This window comes from Diabrotica undecimpunctata, chromosome 1, assembly GCF_040954645.1.
Source record: "Diabrotica undecimpunctata isolate CICGRU chromosome 1, icDiaUnde3, whole genome shotgun sequence".
Classification (NCBI taxonomy): Eukaryota; Metazoa; Arthropoda; class Insecta; order Coleoptera; family Chrysomelidae; genus Diabrotica; species Diabrotica undecimpunctata.
This window is the reverse complement of record NC_092803.1, coordinates 50693786-50716712: the sequence shown is the minus strand read 5'-3', so window position 1 is coordinate 50716712 and position 22927 is coordinate 50693786. Positions and strand designations below refer to the sequence as shown.

Sequence of the window (22927 nt, the reverse complement as noted above, 5' to 3'; positions counted from 1 at the left end):
TCACGTCTTTAACTTTTATGGCAGTTTCTTGTGTCACTATGACGTAATAAATTAGTTATGAATATTTTTGTGATTTGGATTGTCTAACCGCCTCGGGCATCTCGTGCTGGCACAATTTCGTTAGGGTATTACGAACCCAACACTACCTGGGTGAGTCACTGGTGTCTGTATGCATATTTTCCTTCTCTTTAAATATGTGAAAAAAAAGGTATTTTGCTTAATCCCTACCTGGATAAATCAGTCTCCAGTAGACCAAGTCTTTTCCGCCAGGGCTCTGATGAAATGGAATATATGACTAGGGAATGTATTTAAAAATTTCAACAAATGAGAACTAACAGTTAATGTTGCTAAAACTGAATATATGTGTGTAGGGGATCAAAGTATAAACCTAGAAATGAACAATGGAGAAAATCCATAAGATTATAATAATTAGGCACTACAAATCCACAACAGTGGAAAGTAAAAGCTATTACTTGTAAAATAAACGATAGTCCAAAGATAATAAGAGCATTACATTGTGATCTTGTGGTTAAAATCACTCATCGACATCAGAAGATTGTTAGGTAGAGAAAGAATTACGATTGATAATATAGGCTAGAAGTAATTCATATGGTATGGATATGTACAGAATGGGTGGAGACTGAAACCGACGGGAATAAAAAAAAGAGGAGGTCAAAAACGACCTGGTTACAAGTAGAACCATGGGTATTAGGGAAAGATATCTGACAGGAGGCGATTGAATGAATAGAAAACTGTAGAAACTGGCAAAGGGAAAGCTACTTTCCTATGAACGCTGATTTTATGTGATTAATTCGAGTAAACTATTTTCATCTTTTTCTTTAACTTCTTTTCATCTATTCGGCCCCGGCAAAACTTAAAAAAGATCATTTCGTTATAGTCTCTCAAGGTAGAAGCTATTCATTCGATGGATGATTTTTTTCACTGCTATTATACAAAATCAATAATTTTTAACCAATATTTGATAAAAAATGCACAACCTGGCCTTACCCAGTCTACATTTTCAATGTAATCTTTCGCAAATAACAGATAAGATATTCGTTTTCTGTATATTTTAAGAGATTGACAAACGAACAAACGCCTTTAATTTAAGATGACTTCGTTACAGTCGAATGGACAAACTTTTCAATAATTTCGCCCACACGAAGATGTTCTCCATTATATTATGAAGGAGCAGTATCCACTAATAGTACTGTTTTAATTGAAAGTCCTTTTTAAAAAGACTAAAATAAAAAGACTTTTAGACCATCATATACATGGCAACGAAAATGTATTTCCCAGTCGTCCGAATTATATTACTAAGTTTTTATTATTTTACGTTTATTATTTTATCTGAGATAGTATTAAAATAAAATGGATTATTCTGTACATATTTCTGCTTAACTGGTTGTCTTTTTTATTTTATTTGAATTGGGTTGTCTTTAGATGGACCTTCTTCAAATCTATCAAAAAACGCATATGAAATTTGGTTTTCAAAGAGCGATAACTTTACTTCCTTAGACTATCTTACATTCGCCATCCAATTTGCTATTATTCAAAACCATTGCCCAATGTCTGGCTCTCCTAGTTACGAAAAGCGATATTTATTTTGATCTCTACCGACAAAATTTGAAAATATAAATATATCATGGATGATTTAACATTAACTAATTATACATAATGTATTATTGAGTATCAAAATGATTAATCGTTATTTCTTTCCTCGTCGATAAGATGGACAATAACATCAAATGATAACAATAACAGTATATGGACCGATTAAAGTTTGGAAATTATATAAAACTTATTCAATGAACTTTCTTCTTTTATTGATTTATTTATTCTTCTTCTTATTACGCCCCCTCCTTCTGAAGGTTGGCGATTCAAACGGCAATTGTAGTTTTGGAAAACTGTAGCACGAAAGATTTCTGCAGATGCGCGGTAAAACCATCTACTCAGGGTCCATGAATTCTGGCGCCTTCCTACTGACCTTTCACCCTCTCTTACGAGTCGAAGTGTAGTATAAAAGTATAAGTATATTTATTTATATTCTCATTGCCAATTACAAATTCTAGTATCCTAAACGTACTAGCTAAACACGAATTTCCGGTGAGAAATCTTCTTCATTTGCTACGAAGGTCAGTTTTTCATTTGTTAAGAAGCCTTCACCGTGCTTCGGAGGACACGTAAAGCCAGAGATCCCAACTAGGCTAGTCATGTTGGGGGCGCTTGCGCGACTGAAACCTCTAGCAACAGACCTCAGCCAGAAGGTCACACGAACTTTATTTTATCATAGAAATAAGTGAGGCTTGTCAAGATGTTCTATCGTTTGTTATTTGACACATTCTAAGCGTCGAAGCATTCAAGCAAAAGCGTGCAGAAACATTTTATATGCATTTCCACATTTACTAATTCTTATTTCTGATAGTATTGTGTTTTAATGAATATGAAAATTTGGAGAAATTCTTCCAAAAAGTGCAATAGGAAGAACGAGGTATTAAAATAAATCGACAGCTGAATCATCTGCTCTACGCGGATGACGTACTATTGATAAAAAAATAGCTGATAAAAACAGATTTAAAGATGGGAGCGTATTACATATCTATAAGGCATCAGAAAATGGACGGCTGAAGACAAAGTCGAAGACAGAAATGTGATCGGTTACAGTTGTTTCTTTTTACTGCTATCCAAAGTTACTCGTGTAAATTCGGTAGTGAGAAACATGTCGCAAAATCGCAAAGGTAAATCTAGCAACTACAATTTAAATGTCGAAAAAGTACTGAATGTATTAGAGCAGCGCTAATGTCCAAAAATGGTTAGAATAAGATACGAGAGATAAATAAAATGATAATACCAATACTCATTATTGACAAAAATTTAGTTACTGTCTTTTCAACCACCAACTAAAACTAATTAGAAAGTAGCAATTTTCTCTTCTTTATCATAAAAAAACCTTAATCCCTACAATCACCTTTCCAGCAAGAAAAATACTCTATAGATGCATTTAACGCATGCTTCTTGTATTTTACAAATTGAAAAGTGACTTTTCTATATTATGTACAGAACTTATATTGAGCCGGAAAAAACTTTGAAAAATAAAATGCGAATTACTTACCGCTCCTGCTCCTTTGGGTGATTTGGAGGCCGCTACGTAGGCCAAATATTGGATTACCTTCTTTGTGTTCTCTGTTTTACCTGCACCTGATTCTCCAGTACAAAGAATAGATTGATCTTCTCGTTCTGAAATATAAAACAAAAAATTAGGATTAATGATGTTATTACAATATTACTAAAAATGCAGTGGCGCACCCAGGGGGGGGGTTTTGGGGGTTAAACCCCCCCCCCCAGGACCCTATTCCGACACTGTTACTCACACAATTTAAGGACTCAAAATGGAGGTAACATCATAAAAAAAATTCGGTGACCAACCAAAACCCCCCCCAGAGGTCAATTCTGGGTGCGCTGCTGTAAAAATGTAACAGAACACCACACACGCCCCTTTGTAAGAAGCAATATACTTCTAGGACAGATAATTCGCGATTTTGTTTATTTAACAACTATAACAATATCAGTTTTATCTTAGCAAACATGACATCCTTACACAAAATGAATATTGGCGAGAGATACGTTAAGCGAGTACGTAAGTTTCTGAAGTGGCTGACAGTAGGACCAATAATCGTACGGACTAAGACTAAAAACTAATAAGATTATTGTATAAAAGAAGAGTGGAAATTAGAAAGAGCCAAAGTTCTTTCTAAATTGAGTTGAGTCTAAGTGCCGGCATTAAAATTAGAGTTTCAGGAGCATTTCATTCATTAGAAAGATCGTAAATCCAACGGTTCAGATGTCGCTACTTCTAGACATCTGCATATTTCAGCTGTGTGCTTTTGTTGTGAGTGATAATAAACGATTGTAGTGTATTAAAATGGAAGAAAATCAGAAAAAAAGAAGACCTAAAGGCAGTGGTTCATTTGGCAGTGAGAAGAAACGCTTAAAATCAGTTAGAGCGTCATATAAAACATACAAACTTTCTGAAGTAACGTATCTACCAAGAAAATACTAAAACGCAATACACTTATCTAATAGGGCTTTTAAGTATTCGCGGTGTTCAAAGAAGACGACTTGGTTTGTATAAGGACGAGCAAGACCACCGACGTCAAGCAACAATATGCTATTCATTTCCCAATAACGGAAAATTTGTCCGAATATGTAAGAAAATCTTTCAAGATACTTTTGCTGTTAATCATAAAAGATTGTGCGTGATTGTCGAGAAGAAAAAGTTGGGCAAAACGTGTTATAATGATATATACCAGACGACATGCTGGTCCAAAGTTTTCTAAATATGATTTCCCAATATCATTTCAATTTAACCTTACCCAGCAAAATGTATTTTCCTATTATTTCACTGAAAACGAGTTTGGGAAAGGTTCCAATGTTGGACAGGCTAAATAAAATCAATTTTGATCTTGCTGTAACTACCTACAGGTTGATGGCAGATGGTCGCCGTGGACACCCTTTATGTGTTGTAAGTGGCTTTCAGAAAGAGCACCAGAAGATGTCCAGAATGTGGAAGTGATTTTTACAGTAGTTCGCCATTACTTTGTGCCTTCTGATAGAGTATTCGGTAATATTAAAAGCATTTTAAAAAGTGGAAAGGTATAACTGAGTCAAAAACTTATTTAGAGATTATTTCAAAAATTTCTACCATAAATCATTTAGGGTTAGTAATATTTAAACCACTGAAACGTTCTGCTGAAGAAGAATGTTGCGAATTCCATGGACCGACCGTAGAACATATAATTCCCTCCAGGGGGATAAGACTGAAAAGAGAGAAATCATTTAGGGCAAACCTGCAGCGTGTTTAACAGGAAAGAGACTGCCTCGATGTCTTTAAACCCATGGAGCACGGCACTTTTTTCTAAAAACACAAAACGGTTTGTGCTACAGAAACTTAAATCCTGAAATGTTAACCTTACAGGCGAATTGTATTAGAGTTAAGAAATGGAAAACTTGAAGGGATGTATTCTAGGTAGGATTGAGCGTGTAATCATAAAAAGTGGATCGCAACAAGTCAACATTCTGAAACTTAATGCTGATAAACTCATCACAAATCATTTTGGTGCCACTTGGAGTTCCCTAAAAGAACTTAAATTTTTTACTGCAATTCTCTCTAATAAATTACCAAAGCAGCCATTACGGAAAATGAGAGAATAGTCTGATATCGGAGAAGTAGAAGAAATACGTTTTTACCAATTGAAGAAATATGTCCTTGTGTATGTGTATATTATGTTTGTATATCCTAAGATCAAGCAATTTTGGTTTCAAAACTGGCAATATCCAGCTCCCATTATTAAACAGGGCACTCTCCAACAGATCTTATTTTTTTTTTAAATCGATAAGCATTTAGGTACTGCAAACTGCAAAACTACTTTTCATGTTAACAATATTATATTAAAGTAAATACCCCCTTAACAGATCGTCACTCCCAGGAACCATTTGTCAGGTATCGAGTTATTATTTTATAAAAAAAACTTGCTTTCAATTTGCGTTTATTTAATCTATGATAACTCATTCTGTTGGTAGATATTGTGTATAGTTGTTAATACAGTTGGGTAGCAGAAAATTAGTATCATTATATTTGAAATACAATAAGGAGATATTTATTAGCTATTTTTAGTTAATAAATGAGAATTATTCTAAATAATAAGCACTCATTATGATATGCCAAACAGGTGATTAAAATATATACTAGTGAATATTTAACTCATACGTTAATGGTAGTGACTACTACTACTGCTATTAGCATATATCCGAGAGTTAAAATATACGTTCGAAAGCTTTTTAATTCTTGTTTGACGTACTTAACTTCAAAATTATTAAGTAAATCTTCGTTGCCAATTACCAAGCCTCCAATAAGTATTAGTGTTCTTTAGGTATTAGGACTCTAGAGTTGCATACTTCTTTCGGTCAGGTCTTCTACTAGGCTTTTGTATCTTTCCAATCATTTTTTATTCGCCGACTTATCCATATCACTTCTTAATATTATTGACTGAAGACTTTAGATGCGTGAGTAAGTAAGAGGGAGAGAGAAAAGTTAATGTTTATTTTCTGCTGTTCTGATTTAGTTGCGTCTCGAAATATTTCATTACGTCAGTTTCGGAAATTTTTTCCGATATCTTTAACTTTTGCTTTTCAATTTATTTTTTTTTTCTTAATCGTTATTAATTATTCCAAATTATCTATAAAACTGTTTTAGGATATTTTAAAATCTAAAGAGAGATTCTGTAGTGAGCACTGAAAAAGAAAGCCGGCAAGTATTTGAAAATTTTAAGAGGCATGTATTACCGAATACTGATAGATCCAGGAGAGTGATAAATTTTATGCGAGAGTCGGGTTTGTACCAAGATCAGGGTTGTTTTCTAGGGCAATTTTTGTTAGTCTATTCTCATCCATTCGTCTTACATGATTACAATCGCTTGAATTTTGCACTGCTCTCTGACGTATGTATTTCTCACCCTGTCTCTTCTTGTTTTGCCCACTATTGTTCTTCATTTCGACAACCCTTAGCATCTGTTTCGTTTTGTTGGGATCTTCGCGCACTTCTATGCCATATGTCGGTCGTATGCAAGTCTTGTAGATTCTAATTTTACTATCTGTGCGGTGTCTGTATCTAATTTTACTATACGGAGTTGACCAGACTATCTCCCGCAGACATCCCGACAGTTTGAAAAATTTGAGTATATAAAATAATTTTTTGGTAAGGAACTGGGTTCATATAGTGCATTCATATACAACATAACTGTTTATTATTGTTATTATTTGAAAGATTGACGTTTAGTGTAAGTTTTATTCGCGATACTGCCTTTAAAACATAATTTTTCAATGCTTCCAGGTAGGTATGAACGCGTCTACTGTAATGGGATGCTGCAATACTTGAACGAAATAATACAGATACCAACGTTTCGAAATATCGGAGCAATTCGCAGAACCAGTGACCGTGATTAACGTCTACTAACTAAGATCAAAGGAGCCTTAGGGAACGTTTTGGGCACCACTAAATAAATTGGCATTAATGGCAGGCTGCTACAGGAGAACTCTGTATGAGATCAATTATTTACTGTAGAATAAGGTGTTTTCGTCATCAATCCTACCAACCAGAGGAACATAAAGAAGCAAGAATTGGACGAGTGGGACCAGGAATGGAACTGGGTCGTATTTATTGACGAATCTTGATTTTATTTGTGTGTCAACGATGGACGGAGATGCGGAGAAAGGCGAGGACTTGACTTTTGCGAGAAACGTGAGACAGCGCTTGCAAGGACTTATGCTTTGGGGTGTCATCTCGTATGGAAGTAGATCACTTGTAGTATTTCTGGAAAGGAACGTGAACGCCCAAGATTACATTCACAATGTCTTGGAACCCGTTACAATGCAATATCTGCGAAAACTAGAAAACCCTATTTTCCAGCAAGATAATGCCAGGCCCCAGCAGCTGTCATTTTAACGTCAAGCAATTTTTCCGTCAAGCTAACGTCACCGTTCTTCTACGGCCAAAAACTCACCAGATCTGTCTACTATTGCCCATGTATGGGATATGATAGGCAGAAGGATGGGCATATTGTCTGCTTTGCCGATGAGCTTGCAGCACGTTCAGAAAGAAAAATTCAGAATGCTTGGACCTCTACTACAGGAAGATATCGATCACCTCATACAAAACATGCACCGCAAACCTATCCATAAACTTTTTTGTAGTATAATATTGAATTAAAAACGATACGTTAATAGAAAGGAACACCTATTTTAGAACTTTTCTGTCACTTAGTATTTGTTTCTAAAATCAATAATTTAGAAGATTATAGAAGACGATTTGCAAGTAATGGAAACACTAAAGTACAACTTCAATAGTTTTGGAAACGAAACGAACGAAAAATGATAAAACAAGAGAAGAACAAAATATGAAATCAGAAATGTCAAGAAGTCATATAAGATCTGTAAACAACACCGGAAAAGACAAAGCGCACATACACACCATAAAATCAAAACAACGGCCATTATAAAAGTTTGATGGCAGAAACAAGACAGGAATACCTTAAAGATTCCCCAACACAATCAGTACATATACAAGGAGAGGAAGTTAGGATAGACGTCTAAACGGTAACGAAGGCTACTATGACCCTAAAGAATGGTAAATCTTCTGGACCTGAAATAATTTGTGCTGAAAAAAGGAGACACAAGGAACTATAAGAGGAAGAACAAATGTTTCCGGGCAGGAAGATCGTGCAGCGACTAAGTCGTAGATAAATATCAGAAGAAGTCCTAATTTGGATGGGGGGTCAGACAAGGATGTCACCTCTACTATTTAACGCTTACTCAGAGGAACTCGCACGGGACGCTATTGTATCAGAAACAGCAGGGATAAAAGTAAATGAGTTATTAATTAAAAATATTAGATATGTTGATGATACCGTAATAGTAGCTGAAAATTTAAAAAATTTGGAAAAAATAATGAATAAAATATTAAGGTGCAGTGAAGAATATCGACTCTACCTCAACGTTAAAAAAGCCAAATTCATGAAAATAAGTACATGCACTTGAAAAAACTAATTACAGAACATAACAAGTGTACTGCTGAAATAAAAATTAGAGTTTATAAAAATGAAAAAGCCACGTAGTAGACATTTGGCATTAGCCCTAAAACAGAATTGACTAAATGTAACGTATAGTGTTATGTACTGTGCAGTCGGATCCTAGACGCTAATCGAACGGTGATAAGAATACTTAATTCCTTTGAGATGTGGCATATCGAGGGATTCTGAAGATCTCATGGGCGAATCACGTTACGGACGTTGGAAGTGCCCAGAAGAACGAAGAAAGGACAACAAAAGAAGTAAAACTGTAATATTTCGGACAAATAATGCGTGGAGAAAAATATGATATCTTGCAGCACATAATCAAAAGCAAAATACAAAACAGGAGTGTCGGAACAAAGCGAATATCTTGGCTGAAGAATCTAAGCGAATGGTATGGTTGTAGCGCAAAACAACTTTTAAATTAGTGGTTTCAAAAGTTAAAGTGGTTATGATAATTGCTAACCTCCGTAACGGAGATGGCACTTAAACTGGTTTAATAGAAGAGACGTATGGTAGTAGGGAGGAGACTTCTTCCTCTTTGTTCTTATTAATAGGCACTGCCTGTTGGATCTTCAATATCTCCTAGACTGTCACACCAGCATTTCTTAAATGACCCAAAGTTTTTTCACGGTATTGTTAATTTGTCTCGAGATATTCTTCCTGTTGCTTTTTGCCCCACTCTACCAACGTTTATTCCGTTCTATTTTACTCTTTTTACCGGTGTGTTAATCGGATCTATTTTGCACTAACTTATAATGTTTTCACGTCTTTCTCTATCATATAAAATTTTGCTAGTTATACTTCGTATTTTCATCTTTTTTGTTTCCATTATTAGTTTTGTTTTACTTGTACCTGCATTGTATTGTTTCTGCAGTGTAAGTAAGCATTTTGTAGACTTTAGTATTCATGTATATATCAAGACGTTTATTTCTCTATATTATGTCATTTAGGCAGCCTGTTACTTTTATACCTTTTGTAGCTTGGAAGTCTTACTTCATTGTCTATATTGCTTGAGCTGGAGATCTCTATACTAAAATAATTAAAAATCCTTTCTTGTTCGTATTGGTACTTGAGATACATTTTGTTCTTTCAGTTGGTATTACCATATTAAAGCTTTTCCCTCGCGTTAAAAGGGTTTAAGAGCCGAAAAACAGGAATGCTGGAATTATATTTAATCGACTTTTCTAATACTTGTTAAGTAATAAATATAGCGTTTCTACATGACCTTCTAGATCTAACACCGTGTTGTTCTTATGCTAATATTGTAAAAGTATTAATACTTATCACTTATTCTGCTTTATCTTCTTTCTTAAACATTGGCACCGTTATATTTAGTCTATAGCTATTTTGGATTCTATAATGTTCAAGGATCTTTTGCCATAATTTTGTGATTTCCTGTAACAATGTCACACTTCCATATTATAGCAATTCATTGAGTATTTTATCTGATCCTGACGAGTTTCTTAGTGCTTTACTGGCTTCCTCAGTATTAACATTTACATCTTCAGTCAATTGGATATTTGGTGTTAACATCCCAACAGCATTGTATTCATATTCATATCCTTTTAATAAATCTGTCCATGTATCCGTACTTATTATATTTGTGTAATGGCCACTATCTTAGTAATCTTTTAAATGAAGAATAAATGAATAAAAGGAATCGTTGAAATAGTAAATTGTACATTTTCTTACGACAGAACAGAAATTCCTTTCAAAAGTAAAAAAAACAATCTTACCTTGTAGCATAGATCGATAGGCAGTGTCTGTAATGGCGAACACGTGAGGAGGAACTTCATGTCTCTTGATTCCTTTATACCTCTCCATGATTTTATCTGTGTATATGGGAAGCTTTCTGTACGGATTCACGACCACACAGAACAAGCCGGAGTAGGTCTGCAAAAACGAAACAAAAAAAAATTAGGTATTTCTACGTCGGAGAGATGGGCTGAGATTGATTCGGTTAATTAAATTGTCGGTGGTATTACGGTAGTTGTATTAATTCCTTATAGATATTAAAAATACTTGCGATTGATTTTATCGTAAGACATAAATTTCATTTTGATCTGTTTCCTTTTTATTATTTTAAGTCATTTCTTAGATTTATGAAGTTTAAGAAAAATAAGTGTAATGGAAATTGCATATTTTATATGCTGTGTTAAAAATGCTTTAAATATCGCAGAATTTACAAAAAACCTAGAAAGCTCATCCATCAAACTCAATATGAAATTTAGAATTGTTTAGAAGTCAGGAAAAGAAAAATATGTTTGTTTTAGTCTTATTGATGAAAAGTTAACATTTTTCTAAAAGAAAAGATACCACACCAGATCTGTTCTAGATTGACACAATATAATTTTTAAACCAAATTTAAAAATCAGTGTGGTGAAAATTTGTAGATGATGTTTTTAATATGAATTCATGTTTTAGAATATTCTAATTAATTTTTGGTTCTTGAGAATTGTCAATTAAACAAATATTTTTGAAATTCAAATTATGTAATCGTTCAGGGGGAAAAGAAATGAAAGGATTTATAGAGTAATTGACTATAAATCATTTTTTAAGTTACTCAATCTCAAAAGTCACAACGGAAATGTATATCAGATGGATGTCATCTGATGTCCATGATGAAATGGATATCATCCGATGGAAATACTAACAATGAAATTTACTACATACTAACAAATCATAAGAACATTATAGAAGACCTCATAGTAATAAATTCAAAGGTCCAAAAAGGGCAAGATCAGACGGAATCACACCACCCGAAAGCCAACGCAAAGGAAAAAGGCCAAGAGCCGAGGGTGTGACTTTCAGCGAAGGTGCCGTTTCTGTTAAGGTTACGCCAGTACTAACAGAAATTCCAGAAGCCAAGATGGATGTTGATAAGCTTAAGGCAGTCCAAAAAGCCATATTGGTGGCTTATGAAGAAATTCCGGATCTCAGGTTCGCTTCCTGAAGAGTAGATCTAAAGGATGTGATTCTTACCTTAAGGCCTTGGGAGGGAGAGTGCATCTCCCAGGGCTTGGGAGAGGGAACATATTCCGCACTCACGTATAGTATAGGATGAAGATGGGGAACGTCTCGAGTCCAAAAAGATCCTTAATAGAATAGGAATAAGTAACCATAAGCGAAGGAACATTGTCAATGGATTCTGAATCTCGAGAAGAGCTCTGGAAACACAAAATGTCACCCTTTTCGGAGTGGGAAAGTTAACCTTCCGATCTAAGGAAGGGAAGACAAAAACACTAGAGGAAAAACCAGCAGCAACTCGCTCCAGTGAAACAGGTGAAACTTTCATACATGTGGAGATTAAGGAAGAGGAACAACATTCTTCAGGTGGAAGCAGCCGACTCGTAAGGACTACTGTCCAAGAGTGTATTGGACCCACAAAAGAAGAGGGAAAGTCCACGGAACTAGAACCGGAAAATTCTTCGCAGTGAAGAGAGAAATAAGGTTCATGCAGGCCAATCTTCAACACACAGAAGATTGCTGGCTTATCAACTAAACAAGGTAAGGCTTTATGCAACCCTAAAACTATAAGGCCAAGGTCGTATATAATTAATAGTAATAAAGTAGATGGTACACTACTCCCGGTGCTCTGCACCTATTGTCTAGGAATCTAGGAAACTGATTACAGCTCATTATAGGATGTGGTGCCAACGCACACCACACCATATTACCGGAAGGGATAAATCTATTTTGAATTTAGAATAGAATATAGAATAAAAATAAGTTTTAATCACAAAAAAGATAAAAGTGATGCACTCTACGAAAAAAATAGAGTAAAATTAAACGATAGTATCAAAATAAATAAAGACCAGTTGAGGAACTAAAACTGGCAGACCAGACTATTAAAAATTGTTAAATTAAAAGAACGTGAAACATAGGTAAAATAATAGCGTCGAACCGGTGTCGAAGGAAGAATTTACTGGAGTAGAAATTAAAAAAAAAAGTGTTTTTGGTTCATTAGACTTGATATGGTGCAGAACTTAGATGGAAATGGAAACTTAAACTGCTAAGTGGTTCGTTAATATTTCTTTATTATCTTGATTCTTTTTAAATACATACATAGATTATTACCACATATGTATTTCTATAGTAATGCTGATGTGGAAGAAGACCTACAGATTCTAGGGGTTAGAAGATGGAGGGAAGTTGCCAGGAATCGACAGGAGTGGCGACTTCTTTGTGAGCAGGCCAAGATCCACAACGGATTGTCGAGCCACTTATGATGATGATTTCTATAGTAAAAACAATATTAATTGATTTCGATTCATAGAAAAATAACTTTTTTAACATTTAGCCATAAATATGAAAGAAGAATACATAGGATTTGCTTAAAGGTGAATTCTAATAACTATAATCATATAATTTTCACCATCACATGGTGCAATCGATAGATAAACTAAAAAAAGGAAAGAAAGTAACCACTTTTCTTTCATTTGTAATTAATAATACAACTCCGTAATACCTCCTCTATCTTAGCCACAAATCAAGACCTTCATTTTATTAAAATAAAAGTATTACCAAATATGCATAAAAGGAAAATGATTCTCTTTTCCATTTTAAATTTTTCGTTACTCAAAAGCCAACGAGACTGAATTGAATATTAGTTTAGTTCTATTGGTGTCAAACGCTTTATGCTGAAACATAAAAAAATTTAAAAAAACTGTTAAAAATTACAATTTAACAATGACCTAAATGTCAAATATGTCCCTCCGTAATACATTTGGGTGCAAATTTTAAAGTACCTTAACACAATTGAGAGATGGGTCTAATAGGGGAAAATAAAGTGTGTAACTGTTGCCTAAAAATTAAAACTAGCCGAGAAATCCTTGCGGATAAGTATAAGTACAGTCCATCTTCGCGTGCGTCTCCCTATTTTATAATGAACACAAGTTTGGTCTAATACATCAACTCCAACTTCTAGGAGTACGTAAAAAACTAATGTTTCATTCTTAGTAAATCCAAATAGTGATAAATATGGTTCAGGTTGTCTATTTGGAAGGAATTCTTTAGGTATCTCTCGCTTATTCTGCCTTAGAGTATCTACATATGTAAGGTTTTGCAACTGCAACTCTCTATCCAGCTCGATTGAAGAAAAATTGTCTCCAGTTATATTGCGGTTGGATTTTTTTATTTGATGAATAAGAGATAATACATCTAGAGGTACAACATTCAATTTTCTCGGATTTAGTCGTTTATTATTCATTTCTGTATATACATAAGCATTTATCAAATAATGTGGTTTGCTTTTCATATACATTCGAAATGCACACTTGCCCAGAAAACCAAATAAGATTTCGTCTATAGTTACGTATTCTGCACAAGAATAATTTGCACTGCAATTCCTAATTAGTCGACAGAAAACATATATTGCGGCTGGTTTATCGCCATCCGCAATTCGTTGTTGTCTTACGACTGCAGATGGTTGTTTTGCCCACTTTTTTCTGATTTCGCCTAGGTCCTAATTAGATTCATCTAACTATAAGAGGAAATCTAGTATAGGAAACGTTGCCAGATTTCATAGTTTTTCCAATAAATAAAAATTAATTATTGTTGGTAGGGTCAAAAAGGACCCTGTATTAAGGTTAAGACTTAAGGCTTAATTTGTTTTCCCTTGTTTTATTACCTACTTATAGCCTACACAGTAGTAGATAAATAATTTTATGACTTTGGAACAAAAAAAATAGATAACATAAATAAATGGTTATTTTAAAAGATAACTCGCTAATTAAATATATTTTATGGGTTTATTTCTTAGAACTTGTTAGTGTACTCAATAGTATTATTGTACTCAAAATATATATGCATATATATTTTAAGCTATCCGAAGATAAATTTTAAACATATTCTCCTTTTTTAAATAGTAGGCAAAAAAAAATAGTTGAGATATGTAACATGAACTTAGGTGTGATATTAACACATTTAATCAGTATTTTGTAAAACGAATACATGTGTGATTTATTAAACTTGCATATTAACGATATAATAAAAAGGAATAAAACGGATCATTGAGGAAAGTTGATTGAAAGGAAAATATTGATGTGATATCAAATATGAAGGACAATAAATCAACACACCTAATATGAATATGACAGACAGTAAAGGAATGGATAAAGAAACAGTGACAATAATGAAAATAGTAAAGGTATAGAAGATGACATTAAATACATATTATATCGAAAGTACATATAGACCAGGGACGGTAAAAAGAGAAGTGAATATGAAAAGAGAAGTGTAGATATTTGGTTATCGACTTTGACTCGTATAGTCCTAGCGGTTAAGTAATATTGGATTATTCTCAGGAATGGAATGGGCACGGTGACTTGGTGGAGTTTTACAGTGAGTCCTGAATGTCAGACCTGATCGAACGCATTTTGCACATGTAAAAAGATACCAATATCTTGCCTGTTGTACTCATTCGATGTCTGAGAAATGAAAGTTGTTGCTTCTATCAATGGATTTTGTGCGGAGTGACCAGTTCTGAATCTAAATTAGAAGTTTGGGATGATGTTGAACGTTTTTATTGTTCTATGAGTTTTTTTTTAGTGAAAAGTTTCGAATTTAGTAGTGAAATAGGTTGGAGCGATAAAGAAAATCCTGCCTTAAGAACTTACGGGAAACGTTCGGATGGGTTCGGATTTAGGGCGGCATTAAAAAAATATCTGCACGGCCATGATGATCTGCAACTTTCGATAGAATATGAAACTTGAAGAAGACGAACGTCCATAATTATTATATAGATAGTTTCTCCAACAGCACATTCACGAAACATTGATAACAGTAAAAAATAAAAGGTTATGGAAAGGCAGATCCTAAATTTAAATTTAGAAAATCGGGAAATTAATAGTTGGATCAGTACCGAAATCAAATAAAGAGGAATCAGAAATGGAAAATCTCATCAGATGACTTAAAACTACAAGCTGCATTAAAATGATATCATTATTCAGAATATTTATAGATGACTGGACGAAAGAAAAGGAACTCTCCGGTACAAGGAACATAATTAACTCCGGCAGAAGGAACTTTAAAATATATAAAAATAGCTTAGTGCACTATAGGCGAATAGGAAGGTCTTAGTACAAAGATAGAGTTTTCTTATTGTTTGTTTTATTGGAGATAATCGAAAACATTTGATGCACATCTTAAAATAGTAAGTCTGGAAAATTATATTTATATAAAAGTGTTTGATATATTTTAACCGTTTCAAATAGTCCTCCACACATTGAAAACTACTTTTATTTCTCTAACAAATATTACTTGCAGTAATTACAATCTTTGCAATGAATCCATTGCGAAAAACTAGAACTGATCCACGCCTATCGAATATTACTCGAAAGAAATCAATACTTTTTCTCGAATCCGAGAAACGACTCGTTGGAGTAGAACGTCTGGTGTAGTAATTACATACTCGTAACGAGCGTACCAAAAGAATCGCGGCAGTTTTGCGACTCCATAATCTCATTCAAATGACTACGGTAAACGAACATAACAAAGATTTTTTTCAAATGCTTTTACACACATTCACCTACAGATTATGTTGATGAACTAGCTAGACCAGTTCTTAGACGATTTCAATCGAAATAAAGACACTTTTTTAGTTCGGCTTAATTTTAAGTTGATTTTATGTTTCTTTTTAAAGAGGTTCTGAAACTGTTACATTGTGGCATGTTTAATTAAATATTGTTTTATATGGGATTGAACATTGATTGTAATGAGAATAACATTTTACATTTTGACGTTTCGATTTCCAATCAAAAATTTATAAATTAAAAAATTATTAGATTTATCTGTAAACCAATTTGACAGTTGACTTACTCGGCTTCGATGTTGTAGGCAAATAGCCATATTTTGAGTAAAATTCTGAGAGGTGATGTACCCTCTAATTGATATCAAATTCTGATCTTTCTGTGCTTATGTGTATTATAGATAATGTGTCTCTGATATATTAACTCGTTGATGTTAGTATAATCTTACTGCTGACTTCTTCTTTCAGTATTGGTAATCAAAAGTTGCTACATTCTATTGATGAATTTGCTACACATTTTTCTTCATTTAGTAAGATGAGAGCTGACTCTTTGATTTTCATTTTTTTGTTGTGTTTCTTTCATTTCTATTGATGCATCTTTCCATTATACTCTATGCCCATTGTCCCAGGCATGTTTGCATATCTGGGATCTGTCAAAGTCTCAGCTTTTAAAGTATGATTCATGTATTCTCCATTTGGCATCATGAACTAGAACCATTGAATACATATGTTATGGACATTACCTGTAAAGAAGAATCGATTAAATTCACCAAGAAAAATAAAAACAACAACCCACTACTTTTTCTGGATGTGTTAATCATAAAGAAGGGTACACGATATGTAACCAAAGTCCACACCACCAGATATTTAAATTATTACTCAAAAAACCACATAAATATCAAAAGATGAATCATCAAATCAATATATGATAGAGCTCAAAGGACCAACTTTAAAGAAAACGCAATTCAGGAAAAAAAACCTGCTAACAAAGATCTTAACAAAAAATGATTATCCGTTATCATTTGTAAATAAGGAACTTCACAAGACTCAAGAAAGGAAACAACAAAACATCAAAAACGATCAGAAAAACTAACAAGTAGTGATTTAAAGATAACAAAAATACCTACCATATGTAAAGGGCTTATCAGAAAAATTAAAAAGGATAGGAAATAAATACAACATCAGAACATTTAAAACAACCAACACACTGAGATCTATGATTTTTAAAACCAAATCTAACCGCAAAGGATGTAATCAAAGAACTGCAGTTATTAAATACCCTGTGAACGGCAATGGATACTATGGCAGCATATTTAGATCGATAGAGATTCGTAGGCTTGTCTAAAGTAACTTATCCATGGAACTATCCAATAATAGTTCAACTCAGAATTAAAAAATAATAAACGACCGTGAAGCCCGGAACCCAACAGACCAATCAAATGGTGACTATAAGGCGACTAGTGTTACTGTAAAATTATATATTAATTAAACAAGGACCACTTATCAGAATTAACAATGAACGACTGTAAAAACGTTTAATTTTTTTTATACGAATATTGTGCAAAAGAATATTCCTGAAAAAAACCCAAATCAGTGTTTTTAAAATCAATTATTGTTAAAAAAGTTTAACAAACAGCATGTTATTTTATTTGGGTGGAAAGACTACTATATTTATTTGTTATCGCAAATTGTTAAAGTGTTACTTTGTAAAATGAAATCTAAAAATGAAACTAGAACAATAATTTTTATGATATGCTTTAAGTATATGAAGATAATAAACCTAATTGGTCGATTAATACATTTGTCATAATGATTGTTTAACGTGCTTTTCATTGAGTTTGACGTAATTTTCTGCATTAGATAGCATCCCAATCATGTCTAAATTGTAATTAACAAGACCTATCCCCCAATAAATAAGATAACGCATACGCTTTTATTCAAATATGCAAAATGTATAAATAATGCACGAAGCGGGCATCTCAGATCTTGTCATAATATTATGCACAATTATTTATTGTTTTTGTTTTTCATATGACTGACTAATTAAAAATCATTATAACAAATCATTTATCAATTTTCACAACTCTACTTTTCTTATGTAATGAATTTAAACAGATTACACTGAAGTGAAAATAAGGGATATTTTAGATAAACATTAAAACATAACAAAATATAAGTAGAAATCGAGAGGAAGTACGAAAAATAAAAGGCAAAAATAAAATTATCAATTTCTTCTTCGCTTTATCCCTATCTGGAATCAGATTTTTAACTACATTTCTCCACGTTTATATCTTGGGTCAATCTACTTCACGAACATGTTTGGTCTAATAGTCCAACTGTTTAGCTTTTATCTAATACTATTTTTAGGCTTCTTTATACTTTTTCCTTGCTCTATACTTCCTCGAAAATTGCTATGTAGTATATGTAGTATGGCAACACCGGTCTAAGAACGACAAATTTGTTAGTTCAAGCAATACAGTCTAAAAGAGTGTGACTGGCGATAAATCATCCAAATATGTACATATACCTCAAACTTTAAGACGAACAAAATCCAACAAAAATTGTTGAAATAATCAAAAATTTTACTAGTAAATCATAAATAAAAAGAAAATATTCTATAATTCACCATAACTCAGGAATATCACCATAACTCAGCAGATCCAATAAAATTACTGCATTCATAAGCAAGGCAGAGAGTAAAGAAAGAACATTTATTTCAAAGTTCGATTTTTTCCCTACAAATAAATACATACCTAGTAGATAATACTCGAAAAGTTTTTTCATAGATAAAACTTTCAAAAGTCAACTTGTATGGTACACGCTGTTATATCACTAACGAAGCTGTGACAACTGAGTGTCTACTGGAATAAGCAGATCTCTTCATTACTGCTAACAGCTTCGTCACTAGGGTGATAAGCAAAATGAGGTTAGGCCACATTCTTGTTCGTGAGTGAGAAAACACTCCTGAATGTGGACTATCTGAAACCAGTCAACAGCATGGAAATTCGGAAGACATCGAGAAACCACTGCATTAAAAGTCCTCAAGACATCTATAGTTAAACTATCATGGCAACTAAGAGCAAAAAACAAAGACAAAACGTCAAAAATAGAATATATGGAACACATTATGAGAAATAGCCAAAGATACGACTATTAAAATTGAAATGTGGAAAAGTACAGGGAAGGAAATTCGAAGGATGAATAAAATACAAAATACCATGTAGTCGAAATGGATATAAGTACACTAAATGAAGATGAATCATTGACTACTCCAGAGCTCTTAGGTCATATATAGACTTTCCAGACAGTAAGTACAAGAATCTATTCATCTACAGCATCTATGATAATCTCACTAGAAAACAATGTAAATGAACTGGTTAGTGACTAACAAGGAGCAACGGAGAAAGTAGCAATATTTTTTCTAGAAGCAATCTATTATACACGGAGTGAAACTTGTGCTCTGCCAGTCTGTCGATTGATTTTCGTCACTCCCACACTAGCTTACAGACTATCTTGGGTCTCCTAAGAGCCCCCATAATTGCTTGAGTATCTAGTAGTTTTACTCTGTGTACAGTGTGAATTTTTCAATCTATGCAGAACACTCCTGATTAATTCTGTATGTATTAGCACTATGACTTTTTTCAGATTTTGTTTTTAAGTATAGAAATTAAGCAAGATGATCAGAAAAACATGGGTCCACAATTCCACAACCAACTATCTCACTTCTTATGTTTGTTAAGATGTTATCTAAACAAGTTGCTGATCTAGATGTGATTCTAGTAAATTCATTAATATTTATGGTTAAGGCAAAAGTACAAATTAGATCACGGAAATTATTTAGTTCATTAGAAGCTTTTTGAAATCAATGTTGAAATCTCCAATTATTATTTCTAAAAAATTAGCAGATCAAAATACTAATAGCTTTTCAAATAGGTCTAGAAAAGCTTTAAAATTCCTATTTTCGGTTCTATATACTGTTACTAAAATAGTTTTAATATTTATCATTTCTAATGCACAAAATTCACCTTCATATTCCCATGATATATCATTTAAGCAAACTGGTCGTGTAGAGATTTTATTATCGCTAAAAATGCAACACCTCCATGTTCCCTTACCTTCCGACAATCGAAATTTGCCAAAAAATATCCATCAAGCTGTTGTTAATTATTTGTTTTCTCTGAGCCAGTGTTCAACGAAACATAATATATTGTATCTTTTATTTTTCAAAAAATATTAAGCAAATCTATTTTGTTTAATAAACTTACTGTGTTTACATGAAAAGTTTGGGAAGAAAATAAAGAGACAATCAAATAATTTGTATATTTAGGTCAAAAACTAGCAGGACTAACATAGAACAACTGAAAATAACTCAACAAAAAATGGAAAGATATATACTTGAAATAAGGCTGAGATATAGGAAAACAAACACATGGATTCACAATAAAACAAGAGTTTAAGATGTAGGAAAACGAATAGCTCCTTAAAAGTGAAGATGGACAGGGCAGAAGACATAACCAAAACTGACGGAATACACTGGAGAAGAGATCGTAAAAGCATGACAATTATAAAGGCCTTGGGAAGACACATATCAAAGATAATTGTAAGTTTTTAGCGTCAATTTCAGCTGTTTAGGTAGTCATACGATTAATGACTTAATGTTAAACGAATTCACATCATTGAAAGTTGGCCAATAAAGGTACATATCACTTCTATTAACAACTACTATAACTTAAAAAATTAACATCTGCAGGAAATCGTGTACTCATAACTAAAAATAACAAACTATATAGTAATATTATGTATACCAGCAGATAAGTTAAAAAATTGTTAAATCCACTGAACACATTTTTAGACACAAGTCAAGGCATACAATGAGTCATTGCATAATTATACTATTTGCATGATATACATACACAGTTTGCTTATATTTGTAGTATGTCCTTTATTTGCCAACGATAATGCTCATACTTAAAAAAGGAAATGGTATTGATGCTTGGCACTGTTAACAAAGTGATTTATTTAGATTTTATGTACATAAAAGGAGAGATAGATAATAGCGTGTTTGTTTCTTTTATTATAAAGGGTATGGCAAAAGTATCCTAATTACGAATAACAAAAAACGAGGCATTTTAAAAAGCAAGACAGTGTTCTCTAAGATGGAGAATATGTACATAAAAGGTACTAAACTATTAATAGCCCTAGAAAAACAGTACTTACAAACTTACAATATTTAAAACAGAGTTACTAGCAATGTATTATTTTGATATAAGGTTGAATGCTCGAATAAATGAACTTTGATCAAATAAAAGGCAGATATCGAGCACAGTTTTATTAATTTAATCTTGCCCAAGTACTTTCGCTCCCTAGAGCATCTTCAGGGGCATTTCGTCAATTGCGGCCTATCCAACAAGAATAAAATGTTATAAACATAAAATTAAACATCACACTACACTACACAAGGACAAACAATTTAAATTTTTTTTAAAAATAGGCAAAGCTACATTATGTATGGAAACCGGAGACAGAAAGTACTTGGGCAAGATTAAATTAATAAAACTGTGCTCGATATCTGCCTTTTATTTGATCAAGAGTAGCTGAAAAAATGCCGCACTTAAAACCTCTGAATCTTACAACTTGTGAGCCCATAATAGCTTGAAACTACAAATAGCAATATGACAAAGTAACTTTGGGTGCCAGGGTTGGTAGGAAAGGAATTGATGGTAACCAGATTGGTTTGATTGATTACGTGGTGAAAATAATGGATTACGTAATGTAAATAGTGGATTAAGTAAACACAAGAGGTACTGTCGTTTTGGTCACTGCCGAAATATCCGCGTTTGTAGAATATATCAACATCCAAGATAACCACCAAATTGCATGCATACAAAGAAATACAGGTGCTTAATAGAACATTACACTACTATCCATTAGTAGATGGTGAAATTGAAAAACATACGAGAACTTTAATCGTAAATAAAAAGGTCTGCTCTCCACTAATAAGGATGTGCCTACGAAATACAAAATTTCTTCCCAGACGCATCGAAAATTCCGATCGAATCAACCGGCAGATTTCGATAGGCATACAACCGACGGCTACAAATAACGCAGGAATTTTTAGTAAAGATAATCAATGGGTGACATAAGCGACAAAAAGTTATGTCTAAGTCCACTCCTGCGTCGCCATTGATAAATCTGAAAGGCCTATAAACCCTGAATATATCTATCTAAAGCCCTTTTTATATCCAAGTTCGGATATAGACTTCCATTTTCTCTGTTCATTGCGATTTTCAAGTATCTTGGAACAGCATGTCTCTTTAAATCATCTGTCCATCTAATCTGTGGTCTTCCTTTGGGTCGTTTTGAGTCCAAGTGTCTCAAGTACATCCAGTATCATCCATAAACGCATTTACCAAATACTTGATATGGATATTGAATAAACCCAATTTGGATTCCGTAGAGGCGTAGGTACATGTGAAGCTCTCTTTGCATTCAACGTTCTAATCCAGAGATGCTTGGATGTGATCCAAGACATGTACGTCTGTTTCATACATTACAAAGCTTTCGATAATGTCCACCACAAAGCGCCAATGGACGTCCTCAAAGCAAAGCAATTACAATACAATGACCTTCGAATTATAACAAATCTATATTATAAACAACAGGCACACATACGCATTAATGAACACACATCAGAAGAGTTCGAAATTAAAAGAGGAGTGCGACAGGGGCGTGTATTGTCACCACTACTATTCAATGCATACTCTGAAGAAAT

General features: G+C 33.4%; 1 protein-coding gene across 4 annotated transcripts in view; it reads right to left on the bottom strand.

Annotated features, from left to right (window-relative positions):
- The window catches only part of zip (myosin heavy chain 10), a 152520-nt gene that overhangs the window by 44507 nt on the left and 85086 nt on the right, over positions 1 to 22927 (bottom strand). For all 4 annotated transcript variants that reach the window (XM_072542260.1, XM_072542255.1, XM_072542263.1 and 1 more), the window contains exons 2-3: positions 10364 to 10520; positions 3113 to 3237 (exon numbers count right to left, since the gene is read on the bottom strand). In XM_072542260.1, coding sequence (XP_072398361.1) covers positions 3113 to 3237; positions 10364 to 10520 — 282 coding nt within the window. The remainder of the gene's footprint in view (positions 1 to 3112; positions 3238 to 10363; positions 10521 to 22927) is intronic.